The following is an 18,886-nucleotide window of genomic DNA, read 5'->3' on the forward strand; positions in this document are numbered from 1 at the left end:
TCTACAGATGATGTCTGTAATATGTGGCTCCATCTGGACTCTGAATGAGACGCAGTGGTACGGGAAGCAGCTATGGCACAGGGCAGAATGTGTGTTTGCGTCTGAATTTCAGTTTCATGGCTTACTCACTCTGTTTAGCATCCAAGCTTTACAAGAGCAAAAAAAAAAAAAATCAAGGAATTTAAAGGATTGTTTTGCTCATGATAGGAAAGCAAATCCACATCGCTGTGTTGTCATTCACAATGGTGTGATTTAGTTTAGTTGTTTCTCACTTTCTACAGATGATGTCTGTAATATGTGGCTCCATCTGGACTCTGAATGAGACGCAGTGGTACGGGAAGCAGCTATGGCACAGGGCAGAATGTGTGTTTGCGTCTGAATTTCAGTTTCATGGCTTACTCACCCTGTTTAGCATCCAAGCTTTACAAGAGCAAAAAAAAAAAAAATCAAGGTATTTAAAGGATTGTTTGTCTCATGATATGTACAACTGGCCTTTAACCTCCACAGACGAGCTGTTAGCATTATCCAACGTCTCTTACATTGGTATGAAGGCATTTCAAATGATCGTGTTCGCAGTTGTCACCTCAGTAGAGTATTGCTGTACAGCACTAGTGAAGAAGTCTAACAAAACGCTTCATTTCTGTACAAAACTATCCTGTGCTTTCCGAATATATACAGCTAGATGGTTATAGAACGCATTTGAGATGTGTCTCAAGTATGTGATCTTTACATTTATTCTGTAACAGACTTTGTGCCAAAGAGAAAATGCCATGGACTGCAGTTTTATCAGGAAACCCACGATTCCCAGAATGCATTGGATGAAGCATATCGAGGATAATGAGGCAAAGGCGTTACAAATCAAATCAAGTCTAAACGCATGAAAATGGATCTGAACTATACATGGTTTCAAGCCACGTTAAAGTCTTTCCTGTGAAGTGGGAATCCTTTTCAAGTGTGCAAAAATACTCTCAGATGAAACTTGGAAAATGAACCATTTTGTTGGTGGTTTTAACTATCGCGTTTGAATTCGATTCCTAAAAGTTTAATACGTTTTTGTAAGACCTTTATATTTGTATCGGGTGGTTTTGTTTGATTTTTGAATTTTAATATACATATATATCTCTATTTTTCCTGCTTTTATAAAATGACACATGATGATGAACCATCAACAATCTATATATATATATATTTTTTTTTTTTTTTTTTTTTAAATGGAAAAGATTTGAGATCAAGTTGCATTTTGCTCTTGTAAACAAGCAGGTTTCAGAGGTTTGCCAGCCACCGTCGTATGTTCTCTGACAGTCTCTTTCTCTGCGGTCGCTCTTTCTCACTCTCCTCCTGCTCTCATTGAAGCAGGGCCCTGATTTGTTTAGAGGTGCTGTCATCATTTAAATGCCTTGTTGTATACCTGGATGAAAGAAAGAAAGAAAGCTTTCAGGTCATGCAATGTGCGGCTCTTTTCGTTTTTTATCCACGTACAGTTGGGAAGTGATTTACTGCACACTCACCTCAGTGCGTTCAACAGTCCCTCTACGCTGTTTGAAGGCTGCTCTTTCAACACCTTGATGCAGCCCTTCATCTGCACAACACACACATGCATGCAGAAATGCAGCTTTAAGAGAAAGGTCACCCCTCTCTGTCCCTCACCCCTGACTGTGATCATGGACGCCCACCCACACACCCCCAAAAAAGCATACGTGAATAACCACAAACCCCTCTGGCGCTGCTGCAGATTTAGAAGTACCAAAACGTGTGTAGATAAAATGTGTGTAGGTAGAATTATCCAGGCTGCTTTTTTCCATAAAGTTAACAAATAGGCCCTATATGAGACAAAAACACTATAAAAGTAGTCCACATGACCTGTGCACTATATCACAAGTTATCCTAAGTAATACAATAGCTTTTGTGTGAGGAACTGAGTGAAATTCCAAGTGAAAGTCTCCAATGTTCACCAAGGCTGCATTTATTTGATTAAATATATTTTAAAATGTAATTTATTCCTGTGGTGCAAAGCTGAATTTTCAGCATCATTCCTCCAGTCTTCAGTGATCCTTCAGAAATCATTCTAATATGCTGATTTGATGCTTAAGAAACATGTGGCCGTAAAAACATTTATAATGTTAGAAAGGATATTTCAAATAAATACTGTTCATTGAACTTAATATTCATCACCTGAAAATGTAAATTGAGCAGTTTTCAACATTGATAATAAGAACAATTTTTTAATAATTAAATGAGAAGCAAATCAGCATATTAGAATGATTTGTGAAGGATCATGTGACACAGAAGACTGGAGTAATGATGCTGAAAATTCTATGAATTAATACATTTTTTATTTTATTTTTTACTTGTTACAGTAATGTTACTGTATTCTTGATCAAATAAATGCAGCCTTGGTAAGCATAAGAGACGCCTCTGAACTTTTGACAGGTAGTGTAGCTCGTTTGACGCTGATGATAATGAGCTGCATTGGTTCTCGCTAGTCACATGACTGATCAAATAGAGTCCGGTTTGAATATATGCAAATGCACATGAGATTTCAACAGAACGTTACGATTTTGATTACTTTTTTACTGTATTACACAAAAAAAAGCTATAATACAACTGTCAATGCTTCAGAAAAATGTTGGTAAAGGTGAACAGACTTTAAGCAGTCCCCATACACTGTCATTATATGGAAAAAAGTGGATAATCTGCCTAACATCTTTTATGTTCTGCAGAAGAAATAAAGCAGGGGTCTCCAAACTCGTTCCTGGAGGGAGTTTAGCTCCAACTTTCCTCAACACACCTGTCTGGAAGTTTCTCGTAAGACCTTAATTAGCTGGTTCAGGTGCGTTTAATTAGGGTTGGAGCTAAACTCTACAGAACACCGGCCCTCGGGGACCTGGTTTGGACACCCCTGAAGTAAAGTTTACAGGTTTTGAACTACATTAGGGTGAGTAAATAATTTTGGGGTGAACTGTGCCTTTAAGATAGCAGTTCAGTCATATAATATTATCAAAAGCATGCCGCAGTTGCATCTGCCTGCAGACAATTAGCCACACTTAAGCGTATGAATTTCATTGCATTAGATACTATCAAATAAAGAGACGTGCAAACCAATGATGCTAGCTTCACTTTTACAAGCCAGTTTTGCAGTGACTATAAACCAACTAGTGGCATGGTGGTTTAAGGTGGAAGTACTGAATGACATAATTTCTTCCAAATTCACACAGTTCATCATATTAACTGTGCATGTGATCCACTGGCATCCAGAAAGTGTCTAGATATCTTATTTTAAACAGTACAATGTAACTATTTTTGTGAAATGTTTTGCTTGAAAAATGTCCTTCTGTTTCTCCATTAAAATAGATGACATTTGGGGTTTGATATTTTGTTACATAATGCAGTGACGTATATTGTAGGTGTGGATGAAGTGTCCGAATACTTTTTTGGTCCAAAAATCAATAAGGTGTTCTTACATCAATCTTGGAGGTCTTGGCAAAGGCACCCACTGGATGAACGTGGTCATAAAGGATGATGACGCCCACCATCACACGCATGCAGAACAGCATGGTGTCTGTGTTAGTAAAACGGCACCGGTACTCCCTTTGGACAGGAAATAGTGGTCACTTTAAGCTAAATTTAATCTCTTCTGGATAATTGACATGAATAAATGTTCAAATAATCACATTCTTTTATTGAAAAGGCATTGAATCGGATGAACTTACGGAGTCTCCAACATGACACGGCACACACAGGCCATAGTGCTCAGACAATCTGTGGTGTCCTCAATTGGCAAAGTCTTGTTCTGCAACATGCATGCATAGGTATTAACACCGGTAAGAGCCTCTAGAGTGCAACAAGATTTCTGTTTTCTCCATTTCACAGGAAAACGCAAGTTCTTATTATATTCATTAAAGGCAGAGTAAGTGATTTTTCAAAAACACTTTAGAAAACTGATTCGGGCCGAATCGCAAAACAAACTTGTAGCCAATCAGCAATAAGGGGCGTGTCTACTCGTGATGTGGAGGAGAGCGCGTTTAGTGCATGGGACGGACATTTGCCGAGCCGAGCGACAGAAAGATAGAGATGGCGGATAAAAAAACAAAAGAGGAAAATGTCTGCGGGACGATAAGGCAAGAAGTAGGACCCATGTAAACATCGGATCAGCTTTCCAGCGCTGGAGAGAACTCAAGGAGCGGAAGGCCTGCGATCGGACGCCGAAGGTTGGAAAAATATCTATATTGAACAAATCAAAACTGACATTAAAATGTGTTTGGATATAATATCTAAAAGTAAACAATTGTTTGGAGCAACATGATGATGAGTAAATGATGACAGAATTTTTATTTTGAGCGAACTATCCCTTTAAGTATTTACAGAAGATTCAGTGAAATCATGAATTACCTCGGACACAAACTTAGTCGTGGCATTGCTCAGAGTTTTGAGCATGGGTGTGGCTTCAGCATAGAAGAGCGACATCCGATTGGCCATTTCATTATTCACTTCATTCTCAGCTTCTAACTGTAACGCAAATGTAAATCTTGTGTCAGATGATTAGGCTTTTTCTTAAGTCAAACATTAACCTCCCCATACAAATGCACTCTCTGCTCAGACAATTAATATTTTAACTTTTATACCTTTACGTTTTGGGTCATTCACACTAACAATGATTAACTCAAAGTGCTGGTTGCTACTAGGTGCATTGCACTATAAAACTGTGTCGTGAGGCAGATCACATGAGCTTCATTCTCTGCATTTGAACTTTCTCACATTCTTAACAGGTTTTGTCATTCCAATGAAGTCGCCAACTTTAATTGAAAATGAAGGACTTCCTTTGTCGCTGCTAAACATCGTCAGAGTGAATACTCCTGTACTGTAAAAAATTGTTTTTCAAAGTTGTAAATAGATTATTGGAGTATGTTTTACGAGAAATACTATTTCAGTTTTTCAATGTCAGAATTTTATGTTTAATTCGATGTGTTACTTACCATTTCGTTGTACTGTCTGTAAAATTTACTACCATTTTCTGAGCGAAAATGGTTTCTAGACCAAATTTTCTGAGTAGTAATGTCAATTTCAACAGATTGTGAACTTACCTGCTGGTTGTTCAGCCGATTCCTGCTGATGGTCCTCCTATAGTAACTAAAATCATTCTGTATGGCTGGATTTGTCATCTACAAAAGACAGGATTTAAAAATGTCAGAAGCATCTACAATAAAGATTATTATGGATACTACTGACTTCAAGCAGTGAGAGAAATGTTAAGGCAAATCATGCATCTGACTGTGAAGAATTATTTCCTAAATTATTTCCTTTAGAGACAGACCAGCTAATAGTGTTATCATTTAGACATTTTACTCGACGTGATTCTCTGAGAACATCAGTGTGAAGAGGCCTGACTGAGTGCAGGGCTAAAAATTTTAGCGGAGCTCATGCCACATGAACTCAAAGTGAGTAATGTGTGAGAATCGCTCACCTTGAGCTCATCAAAGCTGAGCGTGAAGTGCAGGATCTCTGCAAACTGTTTGGCGAGGGCCTGCTCTCTCTCCAGATGCTGGATGGGAGCGTAGGGTGGGCTAGTGAGGGCCTCCAAAAGACTGCGCAGGGCGTTCTCTGCAAACACATATTGATTTCAGATTTTATTGTCCCTTACAGTTTATAAAAGTCACTTCTCTGTAGCAATTTGTCTTTTCAAATTCATTCACTGTGAATGCTGATGTCGTCCCTCAAGCTTTCCAAAGCCTTTTATCATCTGTTGATAAAACACACATACACACACCTCTGGCCGTTAATCTAATGTAATCCACACGGCATACCAACATAATGTATCAAAAGCGCAGCTCTGCAATATGTGTACTTGATCTCCATGGTTACCAGCACAACAGTTACCACTGTATTTACCTCTAACGCCTCTCTTTTGTATTTTTGTAGTTGCTGCAATTTATCATAAGATTATCTCTGACAACAGCTAGCAACAAAGCAACAAGAACACTATTGCAATATTGACTTAATTAACTCAATATGAACAATATTAATAGGCACTACTGTTTTCAACACTGATGATAATAAGGCATTTCTTGAGCACCAAATCAGAATATTAAAATGATTTCTAAAGGATCATGTGACACTGAAGAAAATTCAGTTTTGCTGTCACAGGAATAAATGTCCTTTTATAATATTTCACAATATTACACTAGATATATGCACCTTGCATAATAGTAATTATTAACAACAACAATAATAAATGTTTAAATAAAATAATAAACAATTAAACAATGTATTCTTTCTTTATTCTTTTTTTATTATTCTTATATCTCTGTTCTTATTATTATATCTATATTATCTTTATTATTTTCGTATTCTTATATCTCTATATTATTATTATTGTTATTATACACAGCCAAGATACCTTTTCCATGGAATCATTTCTAGCCACAATGTTCGGTTTTCTTGCTTTAACTGGATACTTCTGAGCTTCTAGTCATCTATCAAAGACTTTATGCTCACCACAGGATATATATTGCAATTAATATTAGTATTAAGTACTCCTAGGCCATATTGCAATATATGACAGCTATGAAAGTAGCATCAGTATATTGTCATATATGACGATGAAATATCCAGTTTAACCGTCATTATACAAAAATAAATGACCACTCAATGGCATTATTGAATCAAGTATTCCAGTGAGACATTTCATACGCAGTGTTAATGCAGTTTCATCAATATTATAACTGCATTAATGTTGTGAGAGTGAATTCATGCTGTAGGTCTGGTCTGTGCTGTACTCCTTACTGGTGTAAAGCTCTTAGCATTTGTTTCCTGTTTGGCGACGAGAAGACGTACAGCTACACCGTCAAAGCTAAGCCATGTCTGAATGTCATTAGTATGCCTAAGCATGTCTCCAGAGGAGCTATCCTTTCCTCTCATCAAATATGTAACAGCCCTACTATAAATAAGAAGCTGATAATTTTATCTGGAGGCCTACCGAGAAATCTGACTCTATTAGCCGGGGACCAGATATTGGGGATAGCAGGATGTGCTGAAGAGGGTGGGGCCTCTTTTTCTCATGAGTCACTGCGATGCCATACCTTGGCAGGGAAAAGCTTATATGCATGTTATCTGTCTGGCTGGAGATCTGCATTTGTCACTAGTCAGCACTGCTGTGAAAAAAGAGGCAGCTGATCGACTATTGCAAACAGTATACTGAATTGTCAGCGAGCATGGGAGGCAGAAACGCAGCCTCCTCTACTCTCTGCTGCCGCGGTTGCCATGCCAACTCTTTTCGAGGTCAGCTGCAGAGGAGGACAGAACGGATGCTTGCACCACTCGTTGTACGCACGGTCAGTGCGTTGGAAGACTCGTGCACGCAAGGCCCATTACTTGACTATAAAAAAAGACAATTGGAAAAAAATGGCCACCCACTTACCTAGCCTGAGAGAAAATTCATAGAATCTCTTGAGCTTGGCCACTAGGGGGCAGACTGCATTCCAGGCTTTCTCCTGCAACTGGAGGTCATTGGGGTTCTGAATCGCCTGGAGAGAAGGACGAGCGAGAACACTTGAAACCACAACTGTCCCAAAAAAAACCTTCATTTACACTGACTATAAACTCAAGGTCATTTGTATACTTTAAATAAATTTACATTGTGAGATTTACTCAGCAATATGAAACATGTACAGCTGAATAACTCCTGCACATTTGCTGTTTATGGACCAGAATGATTCAAATCCTATATGTGCTTTATAACTGATGAAATGGTTCCTGGCTCAGGATGAATAATTATTAGTGGTTCGTTCTAAGGTAAGCAACACTATTACTCTAGTTAGGGGTTTGTACAAATAGCCCAGTGTTTGAATTGAGGACCAAAAAAGAATTGAATTCACTGAACTGAAAAAAATAGTAAAATACAATACCATTTCATACATATTTGAAAGAAATTAATACTTTTATTCTGCAAGCATGCATTAAATTGATCAAAAGTGAAAGTAAAGACATTTATAATGTTACAAATGATCTCTATTTCAAATAAGTGGTGTTCTTTTGAACTTTATATTCATAGAAAAATAATCTTTAAAAAAAATATATATATCAAGGTTTCCACAGAAATATTAAGCAGCACAACTGTTTTCAGCATAGATAATAATCAATGTTTCCTGAGCACCAAATCAGCATATTAGAATAATTTCTGAAGGATCATGTGACACTGAATACTGAAGTGATGATGCTGAAAATTCTGTTTTTCTTTCACAGGAATAAATTACATTTTACAATACATTAAAATAGAAAACAATTATTTTGAATTGTAATGATAATTCACAATATTACTTTTTAATCTATTTTTGATTTTTGAAATTCAGACTTAGTGAACAAAAGAGACTTATATCTTACGTATATAAATCTGACAGACCCCAAAACTTTGAATGGTAGTGTATATATTATGTTAAAAAAAAAAGATTCTGTCAATTATTGCCCCGACATACTGTATTGCCGGTATGTCTATTTATCAAATTTTACATTAGTGACTTGCAAAATATTTTCCAGCTTAAACTGATTCACAACAAAAATTGTACTATACATGCATGATATCTCAAATCATGCAGCATTTAGATAAGACATGTTCTGTTACTTTTCTAATCATGCTTACAAAATTACCCTGGAGGATGATAAAACAGGCAAAAAAAAAAAAGTGTTAGTTAGTTGCATTTTAGAATTGGATGGGCTCAGTATTTTGACTTGGATAAGTAAGCAACCACTGGGAGCAAGCAATCTAGCATTGTAGCAGCAGGTTTTGCAAAGGTAAGCACAACTAATAAATGTAAAAATAGACCCACCTCTCTTATTTCTTGTCCTGCTCCATTGTAAGACTGTAACTCCGCCAGTATCCCATGGGCTTCTTCCAGCACGGCACTAACCTGGTTCCACACGGCTGTCTCAGCCTCTGTGGGCTGAGCATCTGTGGACAGAAGTCAGATTGAGTTGGTCAGAATGTGATAGATATACAGTGATCAAAGAGATCAAAACTAGAGAACAACCTACAATTTCCTTAGTCCTATTTGAAGTTATCCTAACAGGAGTAGAAGGGCAGCTTTTTAAACATATTTCATAAATGAATTGTATTGTGAAGCACAGTATAAAAAACTTAAATGAGATATTTGAAAAAAAAAAAAAACTCTGATCAAATTTAGAGAACACTTACAGATACCTCCAAGTCATTGGTGTTAATCTGGTACCTGGTGCTAATTTCCTTAATTATATGACAAACCCTATTTAACTGGCAGCATTCCTCCAATTTTCACTGAGATTGCATGATGGCGGGCTGCTCTAAGGTGACTGAAACCCTGTGACAGGAGGTTGTCCAGATGAAGGCTAAAGGGATGACCCTTTCAGCCATTGCAAGAGAAGTTGGTCGTTCCAAATCGTGACGTCTCAAATATTGCAACTTTACAATGACACTAATTCAAGTCCCCCTAAAAGGCTGGTAATCCACGTAAGACAAATGCACGAGAAGAGAAGAAAACTCTCAATGGGGAATCGGTTCAACACTGCAGCTGGAATTGCTCGCCAGGTCAGTGCTGAACAGGGTAAGGATCTGTCTCTGCACTTTTAAGAGAAGTCGGACTGAAAGCACACTCTGCAGTGATGAAGCCTCTCATCAGCAAGAAGAATCAAAAGGCTAGGCTCACCTTTGCTGATGAGCATGTTGTGTGGAGAGAGGAGAGCTGGTCCAAAGTTCACTTTAGTGATGAGAACAAGTTTAATTTATTTGGGTCTGATGGGAAACATTTTGTTTGGCATCAAAATGGGGAAAGACTGAAGCCCGAGTGCGTAAAGAAGTCAGTGAAAGGTGGAGGAGGAAGTGTCATGGTTTGGTGGATGTTCTGTGCAGCAGGAGTTAGGCCTCTTATACAGTACAGCTACATAGCAGGGGCAATGCATATGTTTATCAGAACCTCCTTCAGCAGCATGCAGTTCCTTCCCTGCAAGCATCTCCCAATCCGCCTGCAATTTTCATGCAAGACAATGACCCCGTCACACTGCAAAACGGGTAAAGCAGTTCCTTGAAGCTAAGAACATTGAGATAATGAAATGGCCGGCCCAGAGTCCTGATCTAAACCCAACTGAAAATCTCTGGAAAATCCTTGGCAACAAAGTTATGGCTCAGAAACCCACCACAGTTACCGAACTATGGAAGAGAGTGGAAGAAGAGTGGGCCAAGATCACACTAGCGTAGTGTGAGAAACTAGTGATGTCCTGCAGCCGCAGATGTGCTGAATTCATTCAAAGCGAGGGCCTCTACACTTCCTACAAATTTCTGACAGCTGTAACCATTTAGTTATAATCGTCTTTCGTTCTACAGTGGTTACTGTTCTCTAATTTTGATCACTGTGTTTTCCACAAAATAAAGGTTTTTGTTGAAATGCCTCGGTTATTTTGTCAAACATGTTAGTGGATCAGTGGTATACCTACAGCTAATATTCCTTCATATTTTGAGCGATGACGATTAACAATATTTCAGAAAATATCAACATTTTGTTTGGCATCAAAATGGGGAAAGACTGAAGCCCGAGTGCGTAAAGAAGTCAGTGAAAGGTGGAGGAGGAAGTGTCATGGTTTGGTGGATGTTCTGTGCAGCAGGAGTTAGGCCTCTTATACAGTACAGCTACATAGCAGGGGCAATGCATATGTTTATCAGAACCTCCTTCAGCAGCATGCAGTTCCTTCCCTGCAAGCATCTCCCAATCCGCCTGCAATTTTCATGCAAGACAATGACCCCGTCACACTGCAAAACGGGTAAAGCAGTTCCTTGAAGCTAAGAACATTGAGATAATGAAATGGCCGGCCCAGAGTCCTGATCTAAACCCAACTGAAAATCTCTGGAAAATCCTTGGCAACAAAGTTATGGCTCAGAAACCCACCACAGTTACCGAACTATGGAAGAGAGTGGAAGAAGAGTGGGCCAAGATCACACTAGCGTAGTGTGAGAAACTAGTGATGTCCTGCAGCCGCAGATGTGCTGAATTCATTCAAAGCGAGGGCCTCTACACTTCCTACAAATTTCTGACAGCTGTAACCATTTAGTTATAATCGTCTTTCGTTCTACAGTGGTTACTGTTCTCTAATTTTGATCACTGTGTTTTCCACAAAATAAAGGTTTTTGTTGAAATGCCTCGGTTATTTTGTCAAACATGTTAGTGGATCAGTGGTATACCTACAGCTAATATTGCTTCAAATTTTGAGCGATGAAGATTAACAATATTTCAGAAAAAAACAAGTATTTAAAGATTGTTCTCTAATTTGGACCTCAACTGTACATACATGCTCAAAATATACGCAGTCCTCTTTCAATTATAGATCACCTTTGTCACACTATCATACTGATATAATTTCTTATTGTCCTGATGGGTTTTGTTTTGGATAAATTGGGTTGCGTTCAACCAGTCAAGTCAGAGTTGCATCTGAAAACTGGACTAATAATTACAAGAAAGCTTCATGGTGTGAGTTAATTTGGTGCTAACATTGGATTATCTTCATCTTTTGGCACCAGGAGTGGGAAAGTGCTTTCCAACGAGCTTCGAAAGATAGGAACCATAAATCCATATGGATTAATCTGGTAATGATGATGATGTTATTGTTATTGTGAGTCGGAAGTACATGAGGAGGATTTAGTTTGTGTCAGAATTTGTTACGGCTGAAATTAACAGCTCTGGTGGGAAATGTCGATGAAAGGCCATGGCCAATGAAGCAGCTCCATATGGAGTTGCTGGCAAGGCTAGGATGGGTTTAAAGAGTTGTGTCAGCTTCCAACACAGCAAGCATCAGGCATTTGATTAATAGGCTGATGATAGCAGGCAGGAAAGCAAACAGAATATCATGCCCTGGTGGACGTCAATTTAGTTTGTGGACCTCTATTTAGCTTTTAGTTTTCAACCACAGGATATGCAATACATCCAAACAGGAGTCCAAACAGCTGATAAAAACATCACAATAATCCACAAGTAATCCACACAACTCCAGTCCATCAATTACCATCTTTTAAAGTGAAAAGCTGATAATAAAAAATGTCCATCATTAAGATGGATTGATGAATTCCTTGGTTCATAATATTGCTTTAAAAAATTAATCTCGTCTGAATCAGGAGAGAAATATGTACAGAACAAACACTGTTTACTAAAGATAGCAGTCCAAAACAGTTCTAAACAAATATGTCAGTGGATTTTGATGTAGGCTTTTTCACTGGAGGATGAGTTATTGTGGATTATTAAACATAAAACGTCTTGATGGATTTGTGTCTTACAAACACGCTTTTCACTTCACAAAATGTTAATTGATGGACTGGTGTGGATTACTTGTGGATTATTGTGATTTTATCAGCTATTTGAACTCTCATTCTAACGGCACCCATTCACTGCAGAGGATCCATTGGTAAGCAAGTGATGTAATGCTACATTTCTCCAAATCTGTTCTGATGAAGAAATAAACTCATCTACATCCCAGATAGCCTAAGGTGTGAGTACATTTTCAGCAAATTTTCATTTTTGAGAGAAACATTCCTGAACTATTAGGTGAAATCTAGTCATTTCAGTAGGAATCTATGTGATTGGGACTTTCATCAATGCAGATTTTGTTCATGAGCAAATTGGTCATGCAAATTCTCCATGCTGATTAACAGAAAGCTGCTTGGTTTGAAAGTGACTTCTGTGTGAGCTGTGCTTAATATATATCTATGCTATTTACTATGGACAAAGGATTTGTTTTTGCACACTAAATTTAGCTAATTTTACCACCCCTTTACTGTGAAGAACATTTTAAGAATCTAAAAAATCTTTTTCCACTGTAAAAAAACTTTTGTGGAATGGAAAGTTTCTTCATGAAACCATAGACGTCAATAAAGAACCTTTATTTTTATACTGTGTATGGAGTTTGCAGTGTAAAAACTGCAGCAGGAGGCATTTTGGGAAATGCTGTTATTAACAGTCTTCGCTAGATCAGATTTCTTAGTCTTCCCAAGGCTCTGTACAGTAAGTGATCTGCATGAAGCAGGGCATCTAAGCCTGCTTTTCAAGCACACTCCCTCATCCTGCATCCATACAGGGGTTGCAATGTTTATAGAAGCAGCTACCCCTATCAGAGGTCCTTGATGCAACTCTGTCAGTGTTTGACTGAATACACACATATCTGTTTGTGCTATCATTTGAACAAACATACACTCTAAACTTCAGTGAAATTACCAATGGCTCCTCCCAGTCATGTCACCTCCAGGTTTGTTTGCTCATCCTGCCTGTGATCTTCAAAGAACAATGCTACAGTAGCAATGTAATGTTTGCTTTCCCTTTTGCACACTTTTATTTTGCACCACACACTCCTTTTGGTTAATGTATCATCAGCTCTTCAGTAAAAGTGATCTGATCTTGGGCTCAAAGCCTGTTTCTGTGCCATTGTGTCTTGTATTGAAGATATTTAATTTTTATGAATGCCATTAATAGCACACTAACCCCATTTCAGAACTGAGGAAATGTAAACCAGTGTAACACAGGTGATCATTGTTTCGCTGATCGGGAGAGCGGCTGTTGTCCTTTTTTTTTTTGCTTGTTGTATTCATTGTTGTATTATTATAAATTCTGCTATAGGGTCAATGACAAGTAAGAATTGTCAAGTAGACATCTTAAAAAATTAGTTAAACATACACATGCCAAGGTCTTGGAAATTTTATATTTGTGTGCTGCTTGTTTTTTTTTGTTTTTTTACTGTTTTCATGCCGTTTTCAACGTTTTCATTTAATAAATTATATTAAAAAATGTCATGTGGTATAACCTTCAAGAAAAGTATTTTTACATATTTCCTTTACACCTCACATGCATATGAGTAATAATTATAATTTTCAACAGTGAAAGACATTTTTATATAACATTATTTAAAAAAAAAGGGATTCTTAAATACAATGTTTTATCAGTTTGGCTTTTGACAACCTGAACCAAACTTTCTGCCTTTAAAATGTCAAATCATCTGACAAATTCAAATTGAACAGATGTCCATTATACAAGAGGTGTATTCAGATCAATTAACTAATATATTTGGAAGAAAATTAACTTATGTCATTGACCCTATAATGAATTACAGACAAATGCATTATACTGTATGTCTTGTGTCACTTCAAGAACGGCTCCAACCAATTAAAATATTCTAAGAGGAAGGACAGCCTACATGTTATGACTGGACAGCAAACGCTCTAAGTCTTCCGGGTTCTCACACTTGAGGCACAGGAGTTTTATTTCCTCCATAAAAAAGGAGATGTTAGGCATGTAGCTGTTAGAGGTGTCATAGAAGGAAGGATTACTCAGGAGGGAGAGAAGTGCTTAGGTAAGGGTTAAAAGGGAACACAGCATCAGAGAAAAAGGAAATTGAGGCTCCCCTTTCAATAGGCAGCTTCCATTCCCACTTCCTTAAATCCTTAGACTGGTTAATTATGCATTCACACACACCACACACACAGCCAGATGCACAAGGACACACAGAAACAGATTATGGAGCCAACACACTTTACAAGTCTGCAAAGTTTTGGGCGAAAAAAAGGAGATAAGTTAAGTGTTATGTGATTGTTTTCCATCCCACTCTAACTGCTAAAAAAAGCGTGGCATTCGTACGACGACCTTTAGCTCAGCGGATCACAGCCGACCTGGAGATAAGTGCAAAAAAAAAGTCATGTCACAAATCGAGGTCACCAAAAAAAACTTGAATGCCAGGCATTGATGCACAAACAGAGGGATGGCGGAGAAAAGGAAGTGAAAATGTAGAGGACAGCGAATGACAAGGAACCGTGATCAAAAGGGAAAGAAAAGCAAACTCAAAACATAAGAAGCTGATGGTCTCACGTTCAAAGTCAAGGAAAACTATTGGGCCATGCTCAAGTTCGGTGCAAGCCGGCAGTTTCAGGAGATTTCCCATGATCCCCCTGGAACAGAGAGAAGGGAGAAGTGTGTGGGTCATGGGAGGTGTGACAGACGTGTGTCTGGTGTTGGGTGTGTGTTTGTGTGAATGTGCATGGAGTCTGGGATGGGGGCCGGGGGCGTATAGGGTGTGGGATGGACTTTAGGTGTCAAGATTCTCGGGTGATGTTGATATGGTCACATGGATCACATTGAAACCCCTTCTTTCTGCTCTCTTTATGTACATGAATGGAAACGAATGAATAGAATCATGAAGAGAGCAAAAAGAAACAGTTTCCAAAAACAAACAAACAAAACAAAAACTTCAGTCTATCTTAATCCACCTAGAGGGTGCGTCTACACCTGCTCCAACCCTGATACCTCCATCTCCAATCACACACATACACACATCTGAGCACACACACACACCGTACACCAGCGAAACACTTACTTTCAAAATCCAGGAAAAAATGAGGACAGTTCTCTAAATCCTTGCCAAGGACCTTAATGAGGTTCCCCATGGCCGGCAAACCTGGGCAAGGAAGACAAATACATACAGTACAAAGAAATACAGCCTAGATGATACTCATTAGCAAGACCCCTAGACTGTCAGTGTGTATTTTCACTGCGAAAACACTGGATGTTGTCATACGCTGTGGTAAGAGGCCAGACTGTGTATTGTGAAAATCTGGAAAATGATGCTAGTTTTTTCATTGATTGTAATGAAAAGGCTGTTTGTGGCTGTAATAGTTTAACAAAATAATCCTTCTGACAAAGTGTTGTAACCTTGCTGTAATACAGTGTTTGTTATGGGTACAGGAATACGTTTTTTTTTTTTATTCATTTTCCTTATTTTTCTTCATTATGGTGGTGTGATCAAATTAATGCATAAAGATGTTAATATAATGTTAGTCTTATTTTCTGCTACCATGTTGTTTGTTGCAATGCAGCATTTGAATATAATGCAGGAAAGGAGCAGAAATAATTCAGTGATCATGACAAACTACACAAGCAGGAACAAAAACCTTTTGGTGGTGATTTAGCATTGTATGACTTGAGACGTACAGTAACTTACTATAATGGCATGGTAATATTAAATTAACTCGCACTAACCCTGCATAATAGCACATAGCTGAGGTCTGCCTGTCCTTACTAGCTGTGAATCACATTTATAGCAAATCTGACTGTCCATACTGAAACCAAAAATGCTATGTCACATGACAAATTTATGTGAAGTGGTATTTTGGACCAATGAGATTTCACCATGGATGGGGCTAACCAGCTCAACAAAACATAAATAGAAACTAAATGATTGACAAAACATCCAGTTGCCTGTGGCGTTCACTGCTGGTTTGGACAAAAACTCTGTTTTGCATTGAATAAATGTTTTTGCTGCTTGTTGCTTTATTGCATTGCATTTGGTTAGAACATAATGTTGTACCGTTTGCATACACTAAATATCAATTGCAGTTGGCAATGGACACCAAATGGTGCCGCTTCTCTTGATAATAGCTTGCATTAGAGGAATAATTCTGGACACACAACTATCTAGAAACATTCAAGAAATAAAATAGCTGGATTATCATGGCACTGATAATAACGCAAAACCTATCATGCCATTTCCCAAGAGACACAAATGTGCATATTGGCAGTGTTCAAAATAAGAATCTGGCTGATTCAAACCTAGGCTTTGAAATCTTTCATATCAAGCCATATCCTTTGCTTATGGCACACAACGCAGAGATGGCTCCTCTCAGCCTGTTTATCACTCAAGAGGCAATATATCCCCCTCTGCCTGTCTCCTGGCAACCACCAGTAGAGCCCTGTTTCCATGACTGGACCACATTGCCTCTCCTACCTGTACTCTCTCTATATCAGAGACTTTCATGAGATACCAGCCAAATCCTAGTCTAAAGTATATAACAGTCTGTCTGTCTGTCTGTCTGTCTATCATCTATCTATCTATCTATCTATCTATCTATCTGTCTATCTGTCTGTCTGTCTGTCTGTCTGTCTGTCTCTCTGTCTATCTATCTGTCTATCTATCTATCTATCTATCTATCTATCTATCTATCTGTCTGTCTGTCTGTCTGTCTGTCTGTCTGTCTGTCTGTCCGTCCGTCCGTCCGTCCGTCCGTCCGTCCGTCCGTCCATCCATCTATCTCTTGTGCCTCATTCCAACAGAAAATCTCACGTAAACCTCAGTTCCATCAATCTTTTTTCTCCCCAAAGCTCTCACTCAAGAAATTGTCAACCAATAATTAATCTTTTGTATCTGTCACGTCAACAAAAAGCATACAGCTTGACATATGTGACTGTCCTTTACTTACCAGCCAACAAATGTTTGCCTTCCTTCTTCTGACTTCCCTTAATAAAGCCTCTGAATAAAGTCCTCTCAGTTTTCTACTCTTATCCGAATCTCTTGGTCCACTGTATACTCTTGCTTCAGAGCTGTCACTGAACCCAGCTGTGAAGAGTCCGTCTTAATACAGCCCCACAGGAACCCTCTCAGCCTTACCAACGGTCCCCTCTGCAGCTCTGCGTTCAACATCGCTCTGCTCTTTTCACACTTCTCTTTTGCTGACTGCTATTTAAAGGCAGGGCTTAATTTAAAAGAGCCTGGTGAAACCGTTTCTCAGTGGTATCACTGTATATTTACACTTGGTTTAGATAGGGTGAGAGGTTAGAGTACTTTTGGCCTATACTAGTGCAGGGGTTTACCGATAACTTGAGCTCTCTAGCTGCAGTTTCCTGTGTATGAAACGTATCCTCTGCTGAAATTAGAATAAACACAGTCATCGATTTGTGCTCTGCAGTAAAAGACAGTACCCAATCTTTTGTAGTTTTTGCTATTTTCTGCTTTAAAATGATCTGTGATATTAAAATATTTGTTTGGGCTAAACTGAAAAAAAAGAAAAGGAAATTCATTAAAGTAGACTGTAGAATTAAATACTGAGAACAGAGCCCCAGTGTACTTCGTTATAAGGAAGTGACCCTGGTAGCAGCTTGTTGGGCCGACCAAAAATGGATCGCAACTGTCTGAGATTGAAACTCGAGCAAAAACTTAGGTTACACTTTATTTCGATAGTCCACTTTAGACATTCTATTAACTATAAGTAACTTTGTAACTACATGTCAACTATGCTTACACAGCAATATCACACTGTCCCTCTCTGATCCGCTCAGACTTCTCCAGACTTGACCAGGGAAATGCATATTTATTGTAATGCCTCATCCAGCATGTTGCATAACTTTAACACTGAAGCTTTTGTCTCAGATATCTGTTGGTTTCATTACTGCATAAAGAGATGAGCGGCAGACTATACTAAATAAGCACGGCTTCAAAGATGGAAACTAATATCTATAAATGTTTCTGCATGGCATCTGTTCATAGGCTATTTTTGATTGGAGTTGTGACTCTGCTGTTTGTGCTGAAACCGATGAGAAAATTTGCACCATCACAAAGTGGGCAGACAGAATGTAGTTGCATTCAGACACTTCTGTGGCCTTTTCCTCCTTGTATTTTCGCATCTTTTTCTCACACATGGTGCCATATGGCTTGGCGAATAGGGCCACATTGTTTTTGGTCCATACCTTTGCTTGCGATTTTCCTTACAGAGCACTTCACTGCATCAAATGAGAGCCTGAATTTTTCTCCTGCAGTATCACAGCATCAGCCTCCGCTACCTGAAAGAAAAAAACAAGAAAGGGTCATATTAACTCTTTTGGAGAAAAGGCTCAGAATGGGAATAACATGGCCAGATCATTTTATCTAACACAATCTCTACATATGTTTAGAATTTTTGAAACCAAGCCTTTTAAGTTTTATTTATTTTATTTTTTTTGCATTAATGACATTATTTTCATGACACTGTGCACACCTCATCAAATCTTCATTAGTGTAATTCTAAAAAAAAAAAAAAAAAAAAAACCCAAAAAAATCTTACTGTTCAAAAACTTTTATAGAAAATACA

The 18,886-nt window shown here is 38.3% G+C and overlaps 1 protein-coding gene across 2 annotated transcripts in view; it reads right to left on the reverse strand.

Moving 5' to 3' along the window:
• Positions 1-1,226: 1,226 nt before the first annotated feature.
• Positions 1,227-18,886, reverse strand: part of LOC107709272 (protein FAM49A-like) — a 37,623-nt gene continuing 19,963 nt past the window's right edge. The window contains exons 2-12 of one of the 2 annotated variants that reach the window (XM_016513723.1): positions 18,507-18,599; positions 14,859-14,938; positions 8,820-8,941; positions 7,415-7,520; positions 5,462-5,598; positions 5,082-5,159; positions 4,390-4,506; positions 3,711-3,790; positions 3,462-3,588; positions 1,509-1,579; positions 1,227-1,408 (exon numbers count right to left, since the gene is read on the reverse strand). In XM_016513723.1, the coding sequence (XP_016369209.1) occupies positions 1,345-1,408; positions 1,509-1,579; positions 3,462-3,588; positions 3,711-3,790; positions 4,390-4,506; positions 5,082-5,159; positions 5,462-5,598; positions 7,415-7,520; positions 8,820-8,941; positions 14,859-14,931 (975 nt within the window). In that variant the 5' untranslated portion in view covers positions 14,932-14,938; positions 18,507-18,599 and the 3' untranslated portion in view covers positions 1,227-1,344. Of the gene's footprint in view, positions 1,409-1,508; positions 1,580-3,461; positions 3,589-3,710; positions 3,791-4,389; positions 4,507-5,081; positions 5,160-5,461; positions 5,599-7,414; positions 7,521-8,819; positions 8,942-14,858; positions 14,939-15,363; positions 15,445-18,506; positions 18,600-18,886 lie in introns of both variants that reach the window. The other variant, XM_016513724.1, reaches the window with a different exon arrangement.

The sequence above is a fragment of the Sinocyclocheilus rhinocerous genome, unplaced genomic scaffold, assembly GCF_001515625.1.
Source record: "Sinocyclocheilus rhinocerous isolate Xijiao unplaced genomic scaffold, SAMN03320098_v1.1 scaffold206, whole genome shotgun sequence".
NCBI classification, from domain to species: domain Eukaryota; kingdom Metazoa; phylum Chordata; class Actinopteri; order Cypriniformes; family Cyprinidae; genus Sinocyclocheilus; species Sinocyclocheilus rhinocerous.